At 41.8% G+C, this 26,406-nt stretch overlaps 1 protein-coding gene across 2 annotated transcripts in view; it reads left to right on the top strand.

Annotated features, from left to right (window-relative positions):
* MYRIP (myosin VIIA and Rab interacting protein) overlaps window positions 1-26,406 on the top strand; it is a 226,972-nt gene that overhangs the window by 14,279 nt on the left and 186,287 nt on the right. For both annotated transcript variants that reach the window (XM_010835475.1, XM_010835476.1), the window contains exon 2: window positions 17,538-17,682. In XM_010835475.1, the coding sequence (XP_010833777.1) occupies window positions 17,573-17,682 (110 nt within the window). In that variant the 5' untranslated portion in view covers window positions 17,538-17,572. The remainder of the gene's footprint in view (window positions 1-17,537; window positions 17,683-26,406) is intronic.

Below are 26,406 nucleotides of genomic sequence, written 5' to 3'. Positions count from 1 at the left end.
ACATTGTTGGAAACCCTGGGTCCCATCCCTGGCTGTGGAAATTTAGAGCAGGGCCACGTGCTTTATTTCTGGTTTCTCCTTTGGCATTTCTCTGGGTCCATATAGGGACCAAGCCGTGTTTGCTGACTTTAGAATCAGTGGGCAGAGACTATAGCAAATTCCACTGGCCATATTATAGAATATTTCCACTGTACTTTTAGTGTGTAAGTTACCTTTGGAGTTTTGAGAAAAAAAATGAAGACAATTTGGCTGGGAGGGTGTGGAGAAAAGGGAACCCTCTTATACTGTTGGTGGGAATGTAAATTGGTGCATCCACTATGAACGGCATGGAGGTTTCTCAAAAAACTAGAGCTAGCATATGATCCAGCAGTCCCACTCCTGGGCAAATATCCAGACAGAACTATAACTCAGAAAGATACATGTACCTCTATGTTTGTATCAGCACTATTTACAATGGCCAGGACACAGAAACAACCTAAATGTCCATCAACAGATGAACGGATGAAGGTGTGTGTGTGTGTGTGGTAAAATATTACTTGGCCATGAAAAAGAATGAAATAATGCCATTTGCAGCAACCTGGATGCACCTAGAGATTATCATACTAAGAAAAGGAAGTCGGAAAGACAGATACCATATCACTTATATGAGGAATCTAAAATATGACACAAATAAATTTATCTATGACACAGACTCATAGACATGGAGAATAGATTTGTGACTGCCAAGGGCGAGATGGGTAGAGGAGCAAAGGACTGGGAGTTTGTGACTAACAAATGCAAACTATGATGTATAGAATGGACAAACAAGGTCCTACTACATATACAGGGAAATATATTCACTGTCTTGTGATAAACCATAATGGAAAAGAATATGAAAAAGAAGATATGTATAACTGAGCCACTTTGCTATACAACAGAAATTAATACAACATTGTAAATCAACTATACTTCAATAAAATTTTTAACAATGAAGACAATTCGTTTTCCATTTCTATTCAATTTGAATTAAATACCCATGGCATTACTACTCAATGCTCAACTACCTTCCCTGACATCCTTCTCAAATGCTGAACCACTTTATTTAAAATAAAGCAGTCGCTTTTTGGTTATCTTCTGCTTTAGAGTTCTGGAATCTTGTCTATAGATTTCTAAAACACACCTTTAATTATCTTTGAAGTATCTAACTTTAATTAAAAAGAAGTATATGTCTCTGAACCTCCTGCGGATGGGAAGACGTATTACTGAAGTATAGCTGGGTTGGTGAAACTTGCTGTAGAGCAGGCTAATGTTAAAGATCATTAAACAGTTTCCCTCCTGCCATGGTGTTGAATTGTAGATTTCTTTTTTTTTTTTTTTTTGCCTAGAGCAACTTTGCTCTCCTCTTTTTTAATCTATCCAATAGGACATTATCTAGGATCAAATCTCTTTTTAATGTTATTGCTTATTTATCTTTGACTGTAACCACAGTTTGAAAGGCCTACTAGCTGAGCACAATATTTCATTGTAAGTGTTTCTTTTTGAAACTATTTTCATTTGGAAAAATGTACACTGCAGTCCAGTTCAAACATTTATTTCAACTTTCACTATATTGAGGCTTCAAAAAAGAAGAAAGAAACCTATTTATTCCACTTGGGCCTTGGGTCATTGTAGACACCACAGCATTCAAAAAGATCAGATCAGAGAGGTGTTTTGAAGATCACCTGGTTCAGAGGTAGAAAACTGGTGGATCAAAAGTCATTGGTAGATCTTCCCTCGAGCTCACCAGGTGATGTGGTACATCAGTGAGATGAGTGAATTCCATGGATGGAAGTCCATGGCCAAACTTCATTTGCTGTAAATGAGTTTCTTGGTCAATCATAACATGCTAGGGGGGAGCTGTGACCCCCAAGTATTCTGTAAGTGATGGGTAGAGGTGGAAGCAGAGATGGGAAGAGCATACATATGTGGTCCAGGAAGGACCCGCTCCATGACGGAAGGCCTAGTGAATCACTGCCAGCAGGTGGGTGACTAGATTCCTCCCCTCCACGTCCAGGCGAGGCGCTCAGCACTGGTCTTTGCTGTCAGGAAGATGTGTCCCCAGACATTGGCGACAGGCAGATTAGGCCTGCAAAGAGGAAGTCTGTGAAACTGTACCCATGGGTAGCCACGTTGTTGGATCCATGTTCATTGTGTACAAGGACTCACTGAATAAACACAGGGGAATAGCCTTCCTCACCTGTGACTGAGAACTTCTGTAGAGATATTCAAATGACATCACACTCAGGTCCTCAGAAAGGTCTCCACACCCCTCTTCCTCAGACCTCCTTCTCACTGATCTCCCAACTCTGTTCTCTCCTATGCTGCCGTTCTGTTGGTTACTGTCCGTGAATTGACGTCAGGCCCATTCTTCCAGACACCTCGTGGTCCAGACAAAGTGGAAGATCAATACCAGGCTTGAAATCCTGCCCACCAGCAGGATGACCCTCACTGCTATCTTTCAGAGCCACCGAGAGTGGGGCTGTAACACTACAGCTGTCCACTTCTGGTTGGTGTCAGTGATTCTTTACAGACTCATCCATGAATCCAGACTGAGGCTTTTCCTCTTACGTTGGTTGATCATCAAGAACTTCCTATAAGGATGTAGGTGTGGACTGAGGGAGTGGCGACAGAGCAGCAGACACAGATGCGGAGAAGTCCGAGTTACCTGCTCATGCAACTTAAACCTTCTGGAACTGATTGGGTCTGATTTCTTATATAGCATTTCCACTTGACAGTGGGTCCATACTGTTCATGCAGAGCCTAACAAGAGGATCAAAGCTAGCTTCTCCTGGGCACATGGTCACTTGATGTCCTGTAGTTAGGCATTCAATACCAGGGCCTGGTAGCCAGCAGGAGCTAATTCTTAAACGGAGACCAGTTACCCGTGGAGGAGGGTGGCGCTCTGCTCTGACACCCTTGAAAGCCTTTGTGGGATTCCTCCTAGAGCTTCCCTGAGGCCCTGGATGGCATCTCTGTTTGCTGTAGGCACTTTGATGCCATTGGATCTGTTGGGTCCTGCATAAACCAAGAGACAGCCTCTGGCAGTACTGCCTGGCCTTGCAACAGAGCCATCTCTTGCTCTGGGCCCCTTTTGAAACTGGATGATGACAGTAAATGGCTGAGAGCAGCATACACGTATGTTTCCACATGTCATCTTCAAAATCCAAATTCTTTACGATGTTATCTCCATTTCTTTGTCTTCCTTTCGCCTATTGAGGCCATTGTTCATTCATGTATAGACTATATCTTTGAGTTTCAAAGTCCTTTATCGAGTTTTAGACACTGAGTAGGCATTTTGGATAATCTTAATCGGGCACAGAGTAGCTGGCACTTACTAGCACCCCTTGTGGCAGGACCTGGTGAGATTTGGCAAGGGTTCTTTTTGATAGGCTGCTCTCAAATCAATCTGAATGTTGAGTTTTAAGCCAACTAAGATCATGGCTTCTGGTCCTATCACTTCATGGCAAATAGATAGGAAAAAGTGGATACAGTGGCATATTTTATTTTTTTGGGCTCCAAAATCACTGTGGATGGTGAATGCAGCCACAAAATTAAAAGACGCTTGCTCCTTGGAAGAGAACCTATGACAAACCTAGACAGTATATTCATAAGTGGCGACATTACTTTGCCAACAAAGGTCCTTATAGTCAAAGCAATGGTTTTTTCCAATAGTCATGTATGGATGTAAGAGTTGGACCATAAAAAAGGCTGAACGCCAAAGAAGTGATGGTTTCAAATTGTGCTGGAGAAGACTCTTTGGACTGTAAGGAGATCAAACCAGTCAGTCCTAAAGGAAATCAACCCTAAATATTCATTGGAAAGATTGATGCTGATGCTGAAGCTGAAGCTCCAATACTTTGGCCTCCTGATAGAAGGAGGTAAAGGCCCTGATGCTGGGAAAGATGGAAAGCAGGAGGAGAAGGGGGCGACAGAAGATGAGATGGTTAGATGGCACCACCGACTCAATGGACATGAGTTTGAGCAAATTCCGGGAGATAGTGAAAGACAGGGAAGCCTGGTGTGCTGCAGTTCAAGGGGTCACAAAGAGTCGGATGTGACTTAGCAACTGAACAACAACAGATCAATCAACAAACCAAGGCCATCAACTCATGAGTAACCACTGAGTGTGCCACTTGTGACAAAGGACAGAGAAGACTGGTCTCCCTTTAGAGAGTTATAGTCCAGATGCCCGATGAACCCCATGGCAGGGCCCAGCCTGGAAAGGCTGTGTGTACTCGTCTTTATTGCCAAGAACAGTAAAGCCTTCCCCTCCTGCCAGATGCCATCTTGGGAAGGAGGGAGAGGGAAGGAGCTGCCCACTGGGAGTTGAACTTTGACCTGCCTGAATATTTTCCAAGAGGAAAAAGTTTAACCTAGGAATAAATAGGCAGCTTTGAGTCATCGTCTCTGTTTTCTTCTCAACTTGGAGCTCCCACCTAGACCACGATAGTGGCTTCAGTTGCCTGCCTCTGTGCCTGTCCATCTCCACCCCAGCTTCCCATCACTACCTAAGTGACCCTGCTGCTGCTGCTTAGCCACTTCAGTCGTGTCTGACTCCATGTGACCTCATGGACTCTAGCCCACCAGGCTCCTCTGTCCATGGGATTCTCCATGCAAAAGTACTGCAGTGGGTTGCCATGCTTTCCTCCAGGTGATCTTCCTGGTCCAGGGATCGAACTGGGTCTCCTGCATTGCAGACAGATTCTTTACTGCTGAGCCCAAATGCTGGATCTCGGGTTGCTTGCTTATTTAGAACTCTGCAGTGACTCCCAGGGCCCTCAGGAGAAGTCGATGCTCTTTAACATGACTTCGCAGATGCCATCTGCAACCCTGCAGCAGACACGCTGAACCAATGCATGCATGTCGCCAAGGGAAGCCTCCCTCAGCCTGGATACCTACCAACCCTTGCCCGTCATGGCCAGGGCCCAGACAAGACCAACGCCAGGAAGTCTCTCCATCTCTGGCTCCTGCCCTCTCTCTTATACCCACTCGAGGGGCAATGGCTCCCAGCTCACTCCTGAGGCAGACCTCACCACTGTGTGTCTGATTGTCCTTTATCTCTAGTTGTCCCAGCCTCTACTCAGTGAAGGTGTACACAGTGCTCAACCCAGGTCCTGAGATTAAGTTCCAGTGTAACCCTCTGAGGTTTGCATACTACAAACCCAGGCTCTACAGCTGTTATTTGCTTTCGCTGTAATTGTGCTATTTAGATATAAATTGATACTTCTCAGTAAGTACCTGATAATAATTTGCTCTCTTTAGAAGGTAAATATTCTCCTTTTCTCCCCTACTATTATTTTGTCTTAATCCCTTTGTTTTGAGAATAGTACATTTTAGCGTACTGTGTGATCACAAATTTGGAATTGATGAAGTCTGAATTAGTGAAGCTTTAATGTCCATTTTTTCATAGTCTTATGTGCTCAAGTTTGAAATGCAGCCAGTTGCCAACTCCTATCTTGACACACTTTTATTACAGTCAGAAGAAATCTACCAGATTTTATATAATAGAGGAAGCAGAGAGCATCATTATCTAGTTGAAACTGAAGAGGAAATTCTTAGTGGGTGAAGAGCTGTGTATTTTTATCGAGTGTTCATTAGCTGTCGTCTGTGCAGGGGATCAACATGAAAACCCCCAAAGGATGGGAAGCAGACAGATGAAAAAGTCCAAAAGGCAAGAGAGGCATCACAGGGCTGCCACTGTGACCAAAGGCTCAGGAAACAAAAGTAGGGGATTGTAGGCAGTGCTGTAACTCAAGATGGCAGAGAAATGCACTGAGCTCTTCTACAGACCTGTTAGTTTGGTCATTGCAGATGAGGACAGAAAAATGCAATCAAGGTATATAAACCAGGTCATTTTATTTGCCAATAACATGTAATGTGTTTCTGTGTCTATATTCACCAGAGTTTCCAGAAAAACAGAACCAACAGTATATGTGTGTCTATATGTGTGTGTGTGTGTACATATGTATCAAACAAAAAGATTTATTATAAGAAATTGGATCACCTGATTATGTAGGCTCATAAATCCAAAGATAGGGAGCTGGAGACCCGGAGAGGCAGTGATTTAGTTTCTGTCTGAGCCCGAAGCCTGAGAACCAATGGTGTAATTTCAGTGTGCAGGCAATAGTGAAGTCCCCTTTGTGAACTCGTGGAGCATACCTGGGGCTACTGGGAAGCACACAGGAAGAATCTGACCGCTGTGCAGCTTTCAGTTTAGATCAGGTTTTCTCAACCTTGGCATTGTTGACATTTTGGAATAGATAATTCTTTGTTGCCAAGAGCTGTCCTGTGCATTATTGGTGGCAACCCACTCCAGTACTCTTGCCTGGAAAATCCCATGGACAGAGGAGCCTGGTAGGCTGCAGTCCATGGGGTCGCTAAGAGTCGGGCACGACTGAGCTACTTCACTTTCACTTTTCACTTTCATGCATTGGAGAAGGAAATGGCAACCCACTCCAGTGTTCTTGCCTGGAGAACCCCAGGGACAGGGGAGCCTCGTGGGCTGCCATCTATGGGGTCACACAGAGTCGGACATGACTGAAGCGACTTAGCAGCAGCAGCAGCACCTGGCCACTCCCCACTAGATGCCAGTAGCATACTCCCATTAGAAACAACTAAAAATCTGCCCAGACCTTGTTAATTATCTCCTGGGAGGCAATATAGGGTACTCAGTTGAGTACTGCTGATTTAGACTTCCATTTTATGTCCCCTCCACCCTTCTTTCCTGCTAACTCCATCTACTCTGTGATCAGCGGATGGGTGGGTATGTGTGTGTCCATCTAATACCATCTGAAATATCTCCCAATACCTGCTTTCACCATACTTAACTTCTGAAGAAGTTTCCATCAAGATCCAATAGGTAGAAAATAACATCAAATCTCAAATGGAGGGGGATAATGAGATCTCCTGACCTCCCACTAATTTTCAACTTCTAGAACTGCTCTCATTTGCCAGAAATAAAATTATAGTGTTAATTCTGTTTGGTGGGGGAGGAAGTTTTGCCTAAAATAGCATCAACTTGGAGCCTCCATGAGGTATCAGGAGGGTCAGTGGTTCAGATGGAGCTCATCAGGCTTATAGGAGCTGGTGCCTGGCAGTCTCAGAGTGATGGCATTCAGACTACAGGAAGTCATGGGTTCCCTCTTACACTGTTGGTGGGAAGGTAAACTGGTACAGCCACTGTGGAGAACAGTATGCAGGTTCCTTAGAAAACTAAACATAGAACTACCACCGTATGATCTGGCAATCCCATTCCTGGGAATGTATCCGGAGAAAACCATAATTTGAAAAGATACAGGTTGATTTGTGTATATTAATCTTGTATCTTGCAAATTTGCTGATCTCAGTTTTTTGGTTTTAATTGGTTTTGTGTATATGTATTCCTTTGAATTTTCTATATGGGACTATGTTTTCTCTGAATAGATGTGATCCCAATTTCCTTCCCAATTTAGATGCTTTTTAGTCCTCTTTCTTGCCTAATTGACCTGGCTAGAACCTCTAGTCGGAGAAGGCAATGGCACCCCACTCCAGTACTCTTGCCTGGAAAATCCCATGGGCAGAAGAGCCTGGCAGGCTGCAGTCCATGGGGTCGCTGAGAGTCGGACACGACTGAGCGACTTCACTTTCACTTTTCACTTTCATGCATTGGAAAAGGAACTGGCAACCCACTCCAGTGTTCTCGCCTGGAGAATCCCAGGGATGGGGGAGCCTGGTGGGCTTCCGTCTGTGGGGTCACACACAGTTGGACATGACTGAAGCGACTTAGCAGCAGCAGCAGAACCTCTAGTACCATACTGAATAGAAGTGGTAAGAGTGACAATCTTGTATTCATGACATTTGAGGGGAAGCATCTATTCATTCACATGAAGTATGATGTTGGCTGTGAGTTTTTGTAGACAGCCTTAATCCAAGAAAGTTCCCTTCTATGAAGCAACTGGCAAGGGATTACTCTCCAAAATATACAGACAGTTCATGCAGTTCAGTATAAAAAAAAAATCCAATCCAAAAAACGGGTGGAAGATCTACATGGACATTTCTCCAAAGACATGCAGATGGCTACAAAGCACAGGGAAAGACGCTCAACATCACTAATTATTAGAGAAATGGACGTCAAAACTACACTGCATTACCTCACACCAGTCAGAATGGCCATCATCTAAAACTTAAGAACAATAAGCACTGAAGGGGATGCAGGAAAAGGGGTACAGGGAAAAAGGATCCTGTACACTTGGTGGGAATATAAATTGGTGCAGACGCTATGAAGGACATATGGAGGCTCCCTAGAAAACTAAACAGAACTACCATACGATCCAGCAACCCCACTCCTAGGCTTATATCTAGAGAAAACCATAATTCAAAAAGATACATGTACCCCACTGTTCACTGAAGCACTGTTTACAATAGCCAGGTCATAGAAGCAATCTAAATGTCCGTAGATGGAGGAGTGAATACAGAAGATGTGGTAATATATGCAATGGAATATTACTCACCTATAAAAAAGAATGAAATAATGCCATTTGCAGCAACATGGATGAACCTAGAGATTGTCATACTGAGTGAAGTAAGTCAGACAGGGAGAGCCAAATATCATATGATGTAGGTTATATGTGGAATCTAGGATAATGGTGCAAATGAGCTTACTTACAGAACAGAAATAAGAGTCACAGATGGAGAAAACATACATATGGTTACCAAGGGGGAAAGAGGATGGAGGAATAAATTGGGAGATTGGGATTTACATATACACACTACTATACATAAAATAGATAACTAATAAGAACACACCATGTATCATGGGGAACTCTACTCAATACTCTGTAATGACCTATATAGGAAAAGAATCTAAAAAGAATGGATATACGTATATGTATAACTGACTCACCTTGCTCTACAGCAGAAACACAACATTGTAACTCATCTATTTTCCAATAAAACTTAATTTAAAAAAGAAAGCTCCCATCTATTCCTGTATCAGAAAGTGTATTGGATATTATCAAACACGTTTCTGTATTTATTAAGAAGATTATGGGATCTTTGCCCTTTATATTCTATTCACATGCTACATTACATTGATTGATTTTCACATGTTCAACCAACCTTGCATTTGTGCCATAAATCCTTCTTTGTTATGCTGTACCTAATCCTTTTTTGTATGTGCTGGATTTTTGTTTGCTAATATGTTGTTGAGGATTTTTTCATCTGTATTCATAAGGGATATTGGTTTATAGGTTTATTTTAATGTGATATCCTTGTTTGCTTTTCATATCAGGATAATACTGGCTTCTTAAAATGGATTAAGAAGTATTTCCTCCTAGTCTACTTTTGGGGGAAGGGTTGGTGTTAATTTTTCTTTTTTTAATGTTTGATTTTCTTTGTGGAAGCTTTTATTATTAATTCATTATCTTTACTAGTTATAGTTCTATACATAATTTCTATTTCTTCTTGAGTCAGTTTTGGTGAGCTGTCTAGGATTTTTTTTTTCATTTCATCTAGGTTATCTAAATTTCTGGCATACAACTGTTCACAGTATTCCTTTATAATCCTTCTTATTTTTGTAAGGTCAGTATTGACGGCCCTCTTTCACTCTTGGTTTTAGTAATTTGAATCTTATGTTTTTTTTCTTGATCAGTCTTGCCAAAGATTTGTCAATTTTGTTGATCTTTTCAAAGAACTGACTTTGGATTTTATTTTCTCTGTATTGTTTTTCCATTCCATTGGTTTCCTCTCTGGTCTTTATTATTTGCTTCCTTCTGCTTACTTGGGTTCAGTTTGCTTTCCTTTTTTTAAAAATCTTTTAAGGTAGAAGGTGAGGTTATAGATTTGTCATGGTTCCTTTTTAATATAGGTGTTTATATCTATAAATTTACCCTTAACACTACTTAGCTGCATTCCATAAGTTTTGGTATATGTGTTTTCATTTTATTTATCTCAAGGTGTTTTCTTATTTCTCTTGACCCCTTGGTTATTTATTTTTGTACATTGTTTAATTTCCATATACATGTAAATATACCAAATTTCTTTGTTATTAATTTCTAATTTCCTCCCATTGTAATTAGAGAATATATTTTATATTATTCAATTCCTTTAAATGTATTGAGATTTATTTTACAGCCTAATGTATGGTCTACCTGGAGAATATTCCATGTGTACTTAAGAGTGTATGTTCTGCCGTCATGTAGAGTGTTCTGTAGATGTCTGTAAGAGATATGTAGATTATAATATGGGTTAACTTTTCTGTATCCTTGCTGATGTTTTGCTAATTGCTCTATTATTGAAAGTTGATATAGAAATCTCTATTATTGCTGAATTGTCCATTTCTTTTTTAAAATTCTGTCAGTCTTTGCTAAATAGACTTCCTTTAGTATTTCTTGTAAAGCAGGTCAGTTGGTGGTAAAATCTCTCCATTTTCGCTTATCTGGAATGTCTTGTCTTAATTTATCCTTAATTTTTGAAGGATACTTTTCTGGATACAGAATTCTTGGATAATAATCCTTTTCTTTCAGTTCTTTGAATATATCATCTCTCTGCCTTTTGACCTCAATGATTCCTGATAAGAAGTCAGCAGTTGATCTTACTGAAGATCCTTGGTGTGTCATGAATCATTTTTCTGTTGTTACCATCAAGATTCTGTATTTTATTTGACTTTTGATTGACTATGATGTGTCTAGATGTGCATTCTTTGAATTTTTCCTACATAGAATTTGTTGGAGTTTCCCAGTTGGCTCAGTGGTAAAGAATCCACTTGCCAGTGCAGGAGACACAGGTTTGACCCCTGGGTCGGGAAGAGCCCCTGGAGAAGGAAATGGCAACCTACTCCAGCATTCTTGCCTGAGAAATCCCATAGACAGAGGAGCCTGACAGGCTCTAGTTCATGGGGTTGCAAGAGAGTCTGACACGACTTAGCAACTAAACAGCAATGAAGAGTTAGTGGAGCTTCCTGAATGAGAAGACTAACAGCACTTTTCATCACATTTGGAAAGTTATCTACCATAATTTATTCGCTATTTTTCTATTCCTTTTTCTCCCTCCTGTTAATATCATTCCCAGGAGAGAGATGTAACTCCCCTGGTCCAATCAACTATGCCCTGTTGGTATGACCATGTCTTCTCTGGGCCTTTCCTGTGTACAGGTAAAGAATGAGTCTCAGAGAGGGGGCTATTCGTGGCAGGGCTAACACCCTCGAAGGCAAAGGAATGAAAGTGAGTTCTACAGCACCACTTACTCCAAAGAAGTTGCAATGCAAGTACATCTCAGACCACTTGTGCTTTTCTTTCTTTCCTTCCCAAGCAAAGTTCTTTTCTTTCTTTTTTTTTTTTACCACCAAATAACAAGAGTCTTAAATGGGACAGCCCTAACATTTTGATTCCTTTGTAGAAGAAATTTCTCTTCAGCTCTAGTCAAGATCTAGCGATGGCCAAAGAGGGAAGCCCCAGCAGTATTCACCCTTTATTGTTTTTAGGACTTTGGATATTCCAAGTTAATCTCTTTACCTCTCTCTGTGTATCAGGTGCATCACACACACAGTGGATTTGTAAAGATCCCAGTAATGCATTTGTCCTTTATCCATCTGTTCTAGGTTCCTTTCTAGAATGTCACTTGTGTAAACACTGACCCTTCATGATGAACTTCCTGTTGTGTGTGTATTGCATATTCTTGGAATGTCTGTTTTGTTTTTTTCATTTGCAAGGTCTGTGCTACCTAGTTTCCTATAGAATTATCTGTATTCTCCTTGTAGTTGTTCTGTTCAAGAACAGTGTAGACAATTTTACCTTTATTTTGGTTTTCTATGTGTAAAGTTGTATCCATCTGCTTTCCTTTTTAAGTCCTCAGCTTCTTCTAAAGCTCATATAACTCTGTAGTTTCCTATGATAATTGCATTTTAAAAACCCCAGCTAAATCAATTCAGTGATTATACTACAGTAGCTGCTGTAGTTTGTCATCATGGGATGGACTTACAGCAATAATTCTCAAATAGTCATTTCTTTGGATGTGAAGAGGCAGTTGTTAGTAAAGAAAGAGGTGTCTGCAGACACATGCATTTGACGAATATAGAGTTAAACACAGACTGGCTGTTTAGTGACAGACTTCTTAGAGACTCTGATAAGCTCATATGCACTGTGCATCCCCAAGAGGGCATACAGTGTGAGGCATTCTTCTCTACTTTATTTCATCTCTGAGCTCCTTTCTCAGAACACTCAGAACAGGAACAGTGACCTGAGAAATACATGTTAGGGAAATGGTGATGTAATTAAATCTTGAAGTTTATTAATTTTCTCATTACTAAATCTTAAAATGTATTCTCTCTGCTACCTTCTTATTTGAGTATAAACCAGAGAAATCCAGGAGTGGGAGGACCAGGTCTAAAAGTCAGAGCATCTGAACCAGTTTTGTGTCTGGGAAATCATTTCCCTCTGGGCTTACACTCTCCCATCTGTAAATGAGAGAGTCAAACCTATGTGACCTCTGACTCATGGACATTGAGGCTTTTCCAGCCCTACTGATGTTCTTTCTCCTATGATGCAGGAAATCTAATTGTGTTTACTGTAAAAAAGGGAAGACGCTTTTGCTATTTCCCCCAAAGGGTTTCTCATTATTCTCTGTCTTATCCATTTACAGCTACTTTGTTTATTTCTCTACAGAAACCATTTATGCCTCTTGAGTCCTGATCACTTAGATTTGATATGATCAAAGTTGCCACTTCTGTCCTGTCCAAACTGGGCATCTTAGAATCTCACTGTGAATTCTCAGAACCCAAAAGCCAGTGAAGTGAAGGGGGCAGACATATCACCTTCTGGGAGACTCCAAAGTGCCGTTATCACCTTTAATGAGGTGTTTTAAAGGGAGACGTCAGTCTGCATTTTCCCTGTGCTCCCTGATGTGTTTCTTCCTGCTCATGGGGAGACTAGAAGATGGCAACTAAGAAGCCTCCCCTTTCTTGAGCAGCCCAGCGGTGGGGTCTTCTTCCTGATTCACTTCCTCAGACCAGCAGGTACTCCAGGCTCTCTTCCCACCCACATGTGATATGCCCAGCCAGATCTTCTCTCTCCTTCACAGAGGGCCCATTTTGTTCTGCATTGTTTTATCACATTCATTCTTAAAAATAAATATATGTATTCTTGGCTTTCTGTGCTTTTGAACTTGATATAAAAATGAGTCATACAGTTTGCATGCCGTACATGCATATACATGTGGCTTGCCCCGATGCTGGGAGGGATTGGGGGCAGGAGGAGAAGGGGACGACAGAGGATGAGGTGGCTGGATGGCATCACTGACTCGATGGACGTGAGTCTGGGTGAACTCCGGGAGTTGGTGATGGATAGGGAGGCCTGGCGTGCTGCGATTCATGGGGTCGCAAAGAGTCGGACACGACTGAGCGACTGATCTGATCTGATCTGATCTGTCTGTCTCAACAGCACGTTTTATTAGAGATTCATGGATGTGGAATATACCTTTAGGATGTTCTTCTTCACTGCAGTGGAGTATTCCATTGGTATGAAACAAGCATATACACTATTTGTTTATCCTTCTTCCTGTTTATGATTGTTTGAGATGGTTTACAGGTTTTACTTATTTATATTTTTTGCTCTTTTGCGTGTTACTGTTTCTAATGTTCTTCTGTTAGGATGAGCTATGTGAAATAGGAGTTTTTATAGGTTTTATTTCATATGATTCAACCCAATTCCTGTCTGTTGGTGCATATTTGCAAGATGATGTCTGAGAAATATGCCTACAGGAATGCTGAGGTGAATGCATCTTCAGTTTTGAAAATGAGGCCTAATTGTGTTACAAAGAGACTGTACCAGTTTGTAGTCAGTGTATCAAAATTGTCCCACCTCCTGGCAACACTGGATAAAGACAGTTTTGGTCTGTATGAAATACACATGTATGGTTTTAACTGCAATTCTGTAACTACCAATGAAATTAGCATCTTTGTATGTGTATCTGCCATGTCTGTTTCTTCTTCTGTATAAAAGTGTGGAAGTGACTTCAGAACTGGATGAGGGTAGAGCATGGAAGAGTTCTGAGTTGTATGTTAGGAAAAGTCTAGGTTTCTCTTAGGAGACTGTTGGTAGAAAGAAAGAAAAAAAGAAAGAAAGAGAAGTAGCTCAGTCGTGTCCGACTCTTTGCGACCCCGTGGACTGTAGCCTACCAGGCTCTTCCCTCCATGGGATTCTCCAGGCAAGAGTACTGGAGTGGGTTGCCATTTCCTTCTCCAGGGGATCTTCCCAACCCAGGGATCAAACCCGGGTCTCCTGCATGGCAGGCAGACGCTTTAATCTCTGACTCAGCAGCTCACAATTGATCTGCTGTTAGTAGAAATATGAATGTTAAAGGTGATTATAGTGAGGACTTGGGAAGAAAAGAGGAGAGATGGAGAGAAAGCTTCTCTTATATTAGAGAACGCATATATCATCATGAACAAAAAGTTGATAGAAATACGAATGTTCGCGGTGCCTACTGAGGTTTCAGAAAGTAATGAGAAATATTTAATTGGAAACTGAAGGAAAGGCATTCTTGGTTATAAAGTGGCAGAGAATTTGGTCTAATGGCGTTCCAGTGTTTTATGTAAAGTAGAACTTGTCAGTGACTATGGACTTGGATAGTTACCTGAGAATTCTAAAATAAGTATCAAAGACTGGTTTATGCTTGCTGCTATAATGAGACGTGAGAGGAGAGAAGTAAACTGAAGACAGAATTGTTCCACAAAAGGAAGCAGAACTTGCAGATTTGGAAAATTCTCAGTATACTCATACTGCAAAAATGAGAAAGTCCGTCTATAGACAGCAAGCGGGGTGTGACAGGACAACCATTTGCTTATGAGATTAGACTGTGGCTCACAGATCCAGTCAACCATTGCAGCAGAAGCCAGAAACAGAGACGCTGTTACCCAGGACAGATCTGTAGAGGGTCCTCCTGTCTGATGGCTTGGCCCCCTGAGAACTGTATGGGAAGCTGACAAAGTTTTGGAGAATTTACATCGACAGAAACACTGCCAGCTTAAACTAAATAGAGACAGGATAACTGAGGGAAGGCTGCTGGACTTCTGAGAGGCTACAGGATGGGCCAGTAGAGCTATTTGGCTACCAACATGCATCACCCATCAGGAAAAGGGAAGAATGATCCTGAAGATAAAACAGAGGTCTGCAGGGGTGTCAGTGTCCCCATGGCCTGGGGAGGGCACTGTCCCTCCTCAGTTACTGAGAGTGGGCCACGCTGCTGCGGCTACACCCAGGGCCAAGGGGGTGAGCCCGCCGCCCTGCTGCACTCGGAGGACAGAGCACGGAGCCAAAGAGAGCTATCCTTGAGCCTTAAACAAATGAAACAGAAGGAGACTCATCAATACAGGGAACAAACTGGTGGTTGCTGAAGGAGAGGGGGTGGAGGGAACAGATGAAATCGGCAAAGGGAATTATGAGGCACAAACCTCCAATTATAAAATAAGTCACAGAGATGTAAAGTACACATAGGTATAAAAATATTAAAAATAAACAAATAGTAGATTATGCATGAAAAAATGACAAATGGGGAATATAGTCAATAATATTGTAACAACTATGGATGGTAACCGGACTTGTGGTGATTATCTCATAATGTATAAAAATATCGAATCACTGTGTGTTACAGCTGAAACTAATATAGTATAGTATGTCAAGTATAACTTAATTAAAAAAAAAAACCTAATGGAATTTTCCCTGCTTTCAGACTTGCTTGAGATCTAAGCCTTCTTTCTCCTTTCCAACCTCTCCCTGCTAGAATGGAATGTCTCTCCAAATGCCTGCCCTACTACTCTACTCCGATAGCAAATAACTTGTCTGCTTCCACAGGTTCACAAGGGGGAAGGATTTTTGCCTTAGGATGAATCACCTATACCTAATGGAGATGATAATGAGATGAGATTTTGGACTTCGAATTGATGCTGGAATAGGTTAAGACTTTTGTGGCTGTTGGGATGAAGTGATTGTAATGTACATGTGAGAAGGACGTGCTCTCTGGGGGAGGGGGGTGCAAAGGGTGAAGAGTTACAGGCTGAGACAAATTCATATGTTGGAGTCCTAACCTGAGCACCTCAGATTTTTACTGTATTTGGAGATAGAATATTTAAAGTGGCAGTTAAGTTAAAATGATGGTATTAGAGTGGACCCTACTCCAATGCAATTGGTAATCCTTATAAGAAGGAAAAATTAAGACATAGGTGTGCACAGAGGGAACTCCATGGGAAGATACGGGCAGAAGATGACCATCTGTAAATCATGGAGAGGGACTTCAGGAGAAGTCAGCTCTGCCAACATCCTGATCTCAGACTTCTAGCCTTTAAAACTGGGAGAAAATACATCTCTGTTATCTCAGCCAGCTCATCTGTGATGCTGTTACTAGACAGCTGTTACACCTACGTGTATGCCAATGCCACTCAGTCTTGATTAATGTAGCTGTATAATAAAGACATTCAGTATTGAGTGGAGGTGCTAAGAGTGGTCATTCTTGCCTTTTTCCGGATCTTAGGGGGAAACAGTCAGTCTTTCATCACTGAATTTGATGCTAATTGTAGGTTTTTGTTGTTTTTCTTTTTAAAATGCCTTTTATATGATGGAGGGAATATTCTCTAGTCTTAGTTTTCAGAGGGTTTCTATCATGAATGGGCACTGAAGTTTGTCAAATGCTTCTTCTGTATCTCTTGAAATGATCGGATGATTTTTCCCTTTTTTTCTACGAATGTAGTGGGTTACTCTGATTTTTTTACATTGCTTAGATAAAACTCACTTGGTTATGGTATGTAATAATGCTTTTGAAATCTTGCTGCATTGGTTCCACAGATATTTTTGTGGAGAATGTTTGAATTTATGTCTGTGATGCCCTTCAATTCTGGGCACTTTTCTGGAATTATTTAATTTTACCACTGGGTGCAACCATTCACTAAAAAAAATTTTTTTTTTAATGTGGTTTCCCATAATTTTTAGATATTCACCTCTGGGGAGGTGTTTCTTTGAAATATATTTTCTGGTGCTAAGAACATGTCTAAAAGTATTATTTTACTTTTTTTTTTTTGCAGAAGAGAGTTTATCAATTTCTAGTTTGTATTTTAGTCATGTGATAAAAGTTTCAGGAGATATAGAGGATATTTTTTAAAGTATGATTTTTTTTATCATGAAATTATGTGTAATTACAATTTGAGACTTCAAATCACAGAACTTGAGAAGTTTTGGATATTGTCTTTTGGCGTTTTGCAGAAATTTACAGCAGATCTCATGTACACCTCATTTTATTGAAAATAATAATTTATCGGTTTTTTTTCTAATTTAAGAACTGGGATAAATAACAGTGTTGATGATCAGTTACTGTCACTTTTTCTCTGCAGCCTTGCTGAAGTTGTCTCTAAATATTTGCTGAGTATGAGAGCAGAGCAGGAAACCACCTTATATAAACACTGTGTTTAATTCTGTTTAATAACAACATTGGTTGATTTTACCCATGGAGAACTATTTTCTTGCCCTCAATTTGTGGTCTTTCCTTTGATTTCTCAGGTCTTGTCTCATCCCTCTGTGTTTGGTATTAAATCATGGGGAGGAAGCTGGACCTGTCTGGTCTGACCGACGATGAAACAGAGCATGTTCTCCAGGTGGTCCAGCGAGACTTCAATCTCCGAAAAAGAGAGGAAGAGCGTCTCAGGTGAGATGCTATTTTGCGCCTGGGTACATTGAACCACGTGTGGACAAGTGAAACAGGCTTCCTGATGCTCCTTGCTGTCAGCCCTGTGTTCAAAGTGTTTATATCATGTAAACACATGTAAAAAGAATGCCCTTCCCTCCATAGTCAGGCTGACTGGCTTCACTGCTGGACATCACAATGTCAGCTCAGGAATGTGACTGTTCACACTGGCAGTCAACATTGTTGTTTGGCTGCCTACCTGATACATTATTAGCTGTGGAGTGGACGGAGTTTGTGATGACAAGAGCTGCTTTGAGCTTGCTCCTGGCTTTTATTTTTTTGTCCAGGTACTCTTGAAGAATAACCCAAGTGTTATATAAATGGGAGAATTAGACTCATAGCTGTATACTCTTCTGTTAGAGCTCTTGGCTACTATGGCACAGAAAGAGAGCTCTGAACACCTGATTCAAGGAGAATGATCTCCAGGCTGGGATGGGAATACCTGACTCAACCTTGCCCCCTCATTTTATAGAAGGGAAAACTGAGACCCAGAGAGGGGGACTTCTGACTCCTCTGCAGTTGATATTTTCTTGTGGGATGTTCTTGGAAGTACTGTGCTGCCTAAATTTGGAAGAAGTCACAATGATGGAAATGCGGTCATGTGCTGGGGTTTGTGTGTTAGAACCTGATGGCAAGTCCTCATGAGCTCCTGTCCTCCATAAACTTGTTTTTATGTTTGAATTTTTTTAAGGTTTCTTTTTTTTTTTATGTGGACCATTTTTTTTTAAGTCTTTATTGAATTTGTTACAATATTATTTCTGTTTTATGTTTTGGGTTTCTTATTTTTTGGCTACAAGGCATGTGGGATCTTCATTCCCCAACCAGGGATCAAACTCATATACCCTGCCTTAGAAGATGAAATCTTCAATACTGGCCTGCCAGGAAGAGCCCCACAAACCTGTTATCTCTCAGGATCTCACAGGTTTGTCATGGTACTGTCTCCTTCCTTGGCCATTGAGTTCAAAACCTGTCTTTATAATTCCTCCCTGACTTGGTTCTCACGCAGGCTAGGGCCCGGCCTTGTTACTTCTGCCTCCTCCACATCTCTCCCAACCTGCTTCCAGTCCAGCTTTCATGACTCTCCATCCCAGTCACTGCAGTGACTTCTCCATGATCCTGTCTCTACTTCTCCAGAGTGGTGCCCCAGTTCAGTTCGAATCATGCCCTTTCCCACTCTGCTTAAAACTGACATGGGTTGTTTCCTTTTGCCCTTGGAGTTTCTCAGTCTTTCTGTTTCTGTAGAAGAGTAACCCCCATTTCTTGTAAGCACCCTCGTGTAATTAACTTTATTTCTACCATGTTTTTTTCCCATATTGTATATATTCAATACGTGCTTGTTAGATGGAAGACAAGAAATATGTTAAATAGTTAGTTGATTTAAAAACCATGTGCCATAGAAACAGACTATGAATCAATGGAACAGAATAGAGAGCCAAGAAATAAACCCACAGACCTCTGGTTAATCAATCTTCAACAAAGGAAGCAAGAGTATACAATGGGAAAAAGACAGTCTCTTCAGCAAGTAGAGTTGGGAAAATTGGGTAGGCACGTGTAAACTGAAATGAGAACATACCCTCACACTATACACAAAATAAACTCAAAATGACTTAAAGACTTAAATATAAGGTATGGTATCCTGAGATTCCTAGAAGAGATCATACGCAAAACATTCTCTGATATAAATCATACCAATGTTTTCTTAGGTCATTCTTCCAAGGCAATAGAAATAAAAATAAAAATAAACAAATGGGACCTAATCAAACTTCCAAGCTTTTCCACAGCAAAGGAAACCATAAACAAAATGAAGACAACCTACAGAATAGGAGAAAATATTTGCCAGTGGTGTGACTGACAGGTGTATATTTCCAAAATATACAAATAGCTCATACAACTCAACAACAAAAAAACAAACAACTCAGTTGAAAAACGAGCAGAAGGCATTAATAGACATTTCTCCAAAGAAATAATATAAATGGCCAATAGGCACTTGAAAAGATGCTCAACATTGCTAATTATTCAGTTCAGTTCAGTTCAGTTCAGTCGCTCAGTCGTGTCTGACTCTTTGCGACCCCATGAACCGCAGCATGCCAGGCCTCTCTGTCCATCACCAACTTCCGGAGTTCACTCAGACTCACGTCCATCGAGTCAGTGATGCCATCCAGCCATCTCATCCTCTGTCGTCCCCTTCTCCTCCTGCCCCCAATCCCTCCCAGCATCAGAGTCTTTTCCAATGAATCAACTCTTTGCATGAGGTGGCCAAAGTACTGGAGTTTCAGAGAAACGCAAATCAAAACTACAGTGTGTATGACCTCACACTGGTCAGCATGACCATCATTAGAAAGTCTACAGATGACAAATGCTGGAGAGGATGTGGAAGAAAGGGAACTCTCTTGCACTGTTGGAGAATGTAAGTTGTTCCAGGCACTGTGGAAAGTAGTATTCTCAGAAAACTAAGAATAGAATTACCGTATGTCCAGCAATCCCACTCCTGGAATATATCTAGACAAAACTCAATCCAAAATGATACAAGCACCCCTGTGTTCCTAGAAATACTATTAAAAATAGCCAAGACATGCAAACAAGTGGAGTGTCTGTTGACAGATGAGTGGATAACACAATGCAGTGCATATATATAATGAAATATAAGAAATGAAATGATGCCATTTGCAGCAACATGGATGCGACTAGAAGTTAGCGTACTAGGTGAAGGAAGTCAGAAAGACAAGCACTGTATGATATTGCGTATACGTGGAATCTGAAATATGAGACAAACGAACCTATCTACAGAACAGAAACAGACTCTCAAACTTACAGAACAGACTGTGGTTGCCCAGGGGGAGGGGGGTTGGGCGGGATGGTGTGGATGGGAGGTTGGGGTTAGCAGGTGTAAACTCTTGTATATGGAATGGATAAACAAGGTCCTACTATATAGCACAGAGAATTATATTCAATATACTATGATAAACCATAATGGAAAAGAATAGTGAAAAAGGAAAATGTGTGTTTGTGTATGTGTGTGTGTATGTATAACTGAAGTCACTTTGCTATGCAGCGGAAATTAACACAACATTGTAAATCAACTACACTTAAAAAATCCCATGTGCCAGACACTGTTCTAGCTGTTGGGTACATAACAGTGAGCCAAACGAGCCTTCACCCCATGGAGTTTATATTTCAGAGCTATACTACCCACACTATAGCCATCGACCACACATGGCTTTGTGCGCTTATAATGGGGTGAGTCTGAATTGACTTGCACTATAACTGTAACACACACCAGATCTCCAAATTTTAGTACCAAAAAATGTAAGCTACCTCATTAATAATTTTTATGTTGACTACATTTTGAAACACCAATTTTTGGATACATGAGGTTAACGAAGAAACATTAAAATTAATTTTCCCTGCTTATGTTTACTTCTTTTTTAGTTTGGGTACTAGAAAATTTAAAATTAAACATGTCTCACATTATATTTCAATTGGCTAGTGCTGCCCTAGAGGGAGGGCAGAGAGAGAGGATGTAAATAAATAAAAATATACTTGTATGTATTAGGTGATGAGAGCCACGAAAAAGAATGAAGCGGAGAAATGGGGGCAGAGACTGGCTGGGGATGGGCAGGGGGCTCTTTAGTGCATGGGCTGCTCAGGGAAGACCTCTGTGGTCTTGAAGGAGGTGAGGGAGTGCTGGGCTGCTCTCTGGGGTGACATCAAGCAGGGCGGAGGCAACAACAGATGTCGGCTTCTGATTCAGGAATGCGCCTCTGTGTTTCCAGAGAAGCTAGAAGGGAGGGAGCCGGGGAGAGTGCAGTGGTGGAACAAAGTCCAAGCAGTATCCTAAGTTTGAACCACACGTAGGAAATCCAGACTCAAAACCACTGCAGTGGGCAAACCTTTCCTTGCCTCTCTGTATTGCCTGGGTTTAGGAGACTTGGAAGAGTCTTGGAAGCTATGATACAGAAGGTGTCTTTGAATTCTTTAATTTTTGCGGCAATGAGCATAAGATTCAGAATAGAGTATTTTTCTTCTAAGATTTCAAATTGAATTGTGTTTCTTTTCTCCTGGACAGCTGCTCTTTATTTACCTAATTTCTCCGGTTAGGTTTTTGTGAGGGTAGGTGTCAGGTGTAGAGGTTACACAGTGTTTCTAATGATCTGTTCTTCAGTGCTGACATTAAGTGTGCTGAATATATAGGTGGTGAAAGTGTGAATTAAATGCCCTCAGAACACATGATGGTGAGACAGAGCGGGCAGGGGCTGAAGAGTTCAACACAATTAGGTCACTGAAATAAACTAATGGAAAGACAACTAGAAGACATGAAGCAGTCTGGGTGCACTGCAGTTTCCAGTATTATTATCCATCATTATTTCATTATTACTGATTCCTCATAGAAGTTCCCATAAGGAGGGTCCCCATGTACATGAAGGCACCAAAGCACAGAGAGGTTACAGAGCTTTCTCAGCATCACACAGTTAACTGGGATAGAGCCAATTCTGTTTCCCACATTCTCTGAATTATATAGATTGGATCAAGCCTTTTCAAAACTGTTCTTCGGTGCAAGTAGGAGACTCCTGTCTCCCACTCTCCACCACACCCTCTAATGAGCAGAGTCACACCACCATTGGGTACATCAGCTCCTGCGCATATACACAGTCAGAGGTCTTCCTATATAACGTGACTCTGTGGGCCCCGTATCACTGAAACTATATGCTGAAGCACTGGGGATGTGGTATATCGAACATCTAATCCCATTAAAGACTATATGTATAGTAGGACAAGTTAGGGGGAAGGCAGAGGACTAGGCAGGCCTGAGAACTGTGGACGTGCAGCAGCAGCAGAGTACGGGGTACTTATGTACAACTTCAATACAGTGTTGATTTCCTTTTCTAGGACACACCATAGTATTAAAGCTATGGATGGAGCACATCAGAGAACAAAAGACATGTTGACCCTGCTCCTTCCTCCAGGTGCTTGGGGTCTAGATGAATCAGGTAAATGTGTAGAAAATACATATTATACTTGATTCATTTTATTCCTTGTCTTTCATCAGATGATTTCATGCAAATAGTAAAAAACAAAATGGTAAAGAACACTGAGATGAAAAGCGCCAGTCCTCTGCTCCATGTTTGATTAGTTTTATCCTTAATCCTGTAATCCTCCTAGCCTTAAATTTAAATCTGTAAATTTAAAATATGTGGGTATGTTGCTATTTCTTGATGTATCAATTTTAGGTAGTCTTTCATTTTTCTGCTCTGAATAGTGAGGACTTTGCTTACTTACTTAGAGTACTTTACCTTTGGTTTCTTGCTTGTTATTATCTGTGGTTTGGTTTTCTATTGGTCATCTTTCAAATGTACATTTGAAACCTGTCTCGTTCCATGCGTGTTCATGCTCCTTTCTTGGTCTGGCAGCACGAGGATTCATATGATGTTCCTACCTTCTGTCTACCACCCCTTCCAGTTTCTTCATCTCACATCTGTCCACGCGGTACCTTTATTCTTATGTATTCAAGGTTGAGGCCATTCGGGTGCTGTTCTGCAAACATAAATTTGAGCCTTTCTTGTTTTATTCAGAGGTTGACACTACTGTTGAAAATCAATAGTCATTACGATTGAAAATGGAGTTCGCTGCTTCCTCTTTCAGAACTGCACTGAAATCTGTAGGTGGCTGATTGGTCTCCTTTTCTGTTTACTTTTATGAATCAATTGCATTTGTATTTCCTTGCTGTCATTTTAAATAAGTCTTGGGAAGGCGGAAAGGCCACCAAGTGTTAAGTCTGCCATCTGGAACTCACTGGCCACAGCAACTTCCTTGCTGGTCAGGGCCACAGAGGAGCCTGGGGAGGTGCAGACATAAAGGGCTCCCTGTGTGCAGCCAGAGCATGGGGAGGTGCAGACATAAAGGGCTCCCTGTGTGACCAGAGCATGCTCGGGTCACACAGATGTGGACCTTAAAGGTCCTTCTACTGCTGTTTACCTCATCGTTAGCTGGAGGGAGCCTGACCTCCAAAACACTGGATGGAGGGGAGTTTCTGATGACCTCCAAAACACTGGATGGAGGGGAGTTTCTGATGACCTCCAAAACACTGGATGGAGGGGAGTTTCTGATGACCTCCAAAACACTGGATGGAGGGGAGTTTCTGATGACCTCCAAAACACTGGATGGAGGGGAGTTTCTGATGACCTCCAAAACACTGGATGGAGGGGAGTTTCTGATGACCTCCAAAACACTGGATGGAGGGGAGTTTCTGATGACCTCCAAAACACTGGATGGAGGGGAGTTTCTGATGACCTCCAAAACACTGGATGGAGGGGAGTTTCTGATGACCTCCAAAACACTGGATGGAGGGGAGTTTCTGATGACCTCCAAAACACTGGATGGAGGGGAGTTTCTGATGACTTTGTGCTGGAAAGAAAAACTCTTGGTGAGATAAGTCACTGAGGCCTTGGGGTTTATTTGTTACAGCAGCATAGTCTAGTATGACTTTGACTAATACAGTTTCTGGGAGCTGAAAGGGACCTTGACTTTATAGCTGTAGAAGGAGGCTTGTGGGGTGAACACGCTGTTAGTGGGTAGAGCCTGGCCTGGACCCTCGGCTCCTGGTCTTCTGCCATCTCATATACTATAAGACACCTGTGGAAATATCTCCTGACTTACAGTAGGATCATAATTTATACTCTGTGATTTTATATTGTCAGGCACGTTTACAAAGTGGTTTTAAAAATGAGTGTTAATTGCATGGCACTCTGGTGTTCAGACTGAGATGTTTATGAGATAGCCACAGCGTTTAAAATTTCTCATTTAAAATGTGCTGGCCAGAAGCTAGTTAGCATCTGGATAACTTCCAAGGATTTGCTGCTGCTCTAATGGACTTGGTCTGTGGGGGAGCAGGGGTTAGATTTGATGAAATGGTTTCCCGTAATGCGACTGGCCATTAATTGTCAGGGTTTGCTGAACTGAGAGTGTTCTTCTGCCTGCCAAGGACTGCTGGGCTCAGGCAAGGCCAGGCCAGGGGAAGGAAGGGAGGGGAGGATGGAGCGTGAGTGGCAGGGCACTTCCCGTCTAGTCTTTCTCTGAGAGGCTCAGTGCCTGCAGCCCAGCAGCTACAGTATGTAAATTCCTCCTCCTTTGGCCTGTGTTAAGAAGAGGATTAATGCACTTGGAGACCTGTTTCTGTCACTCACTTGCTGACATAGCCTGCACCCTCTCTGCACCTCGGTGACAGGGTGTGAGGGCAATCATCCATCCCCCAAGAGTCAGATCTAAGTGTTGTGAGATAGTAACTAAAAGCTGCCAGGGCGTGTGGAAGGCCCACTGCAGGAAAGCAGAGCATCTCCCTCAATTAGAAAAGCTTTGTGTTTCTAGTCTGTTATACAGAAACCCCTTTAAGGTTCAGTTATGATTTTATTAAATAGAAAGAACACAGAGCTTTTAATGAAATGAGTTAGTGATCTTTCTTCATTCAAAATTCATTTTAAACAAATTAAAATTTTATCACACGAATTTAATTTTTCAAGAAGTTTCTTTTTCAAAAAGTAAAATGCCCTTGCTTTCAGGGTCCCTAGTCTGGACATTTACATTTATGGAATGAATTAACAAACACTCCTAGTCATGTCCTTCTTTGAAGCTGGAGGTCAGATTGCCTTGTCTTCACTCAGTTGGAATACACAGGCCCCGTGGTTTATGAAATTACCATGCGTTCACAGAGTGCATCTGTCCTGCACTTCCTCACTGCCCTGGGTAGCCCCGGAGACGCTGCAGGAATGCTGTGGCATTCACCTGTCCAGGTGATGCATCTGCTGCAGAGAGGGGGTGCTGCAAGGCAGGATTCCTTCCTCTGCACTGCTGGATCAGGTTGACTGGCCAGTCACCTGGCGGGGCTCCGAAATGACAGAGCCAAAAGCGGGTGCACTCTGTGGAGTGGAAGGGCAGACACAGCTCTGTTTGAGTCACCTTTTGACGGGGAAGGCCCAGCAATGCAGAGACACTGGGAGCAGTCCCGGAGGCTTGTGTAGGGCAGGTGTGGGGACCTCAGAGTGGGACGTGAGTAGGATAAAGAGTATCAATCTCAAGCTATAAGGGACTGCACAGATTTTTTAAATCGCCTTTTTACTTAGTACTGATACTTTTAATAATGAAAAGGTCACATATATTAAATCAAAGCTATTGAATATCCATTCATTTTCTTCAAAATCATATACTGAATGTCAGGAGCCTCCTGGGGAAATGGGAGGGGGATGAAAGGGTAGGGGAGGGAGAGAAAGGTTCACAAAATTAGTAAGTGCCTTAACCCCTGGGGAAAAGTCCAGAAGGTGAACTAAGTCTGATATGAATAATTAGGATGCTATGCAGAGTGAGAAAAACAGACCCATGGGAATACTTTCATCTTGGAGGTGGGAGGTAGAAGAAAGGAAGGACTTCCTCAAGGAGAGGTGCATTTGATTTGATCCTGGAAAACAGACAGGATTTTTAAAGTGGATTGAGACAAAGGTCTGGGCGGCAGGGAGCATCCTGTGTGTTACTCACTCTGTCGTGTCTGACTCTTTGCAACCCCACGGACTGTAGCCCACCAGGCTCCTCTGTCCATGGGATTCTGGAGAATACTAGAGTGGGTTGCCAGGCCCTCCTCCCGGGGATCTTCCTGACCCAGGGATCGAACCCAGGTCTCCCTCATTGCAGGCAGGTTCT

This window comes from Bison bison, unplaced genomic scaffold (genome assembly GCF_000754665.1).
Source record: "Bison bison bison isolate TAMUID 2011002044 unplaced genomic scaffold, Bison_UMD1.0 scf7180017864043, whole genome shotgun sequence".
Lineage (NCBI taxonomy): Eukaryota > Metazoa > Chordata > Mammalia > Artiodactyla > Bovidae > Bison > Bison bison.
The sequence above is the reverse complement of the archived record's forward strand: the minus strand, read 5'-3'. Positions and strand labels throughout refer to the sequence as shown.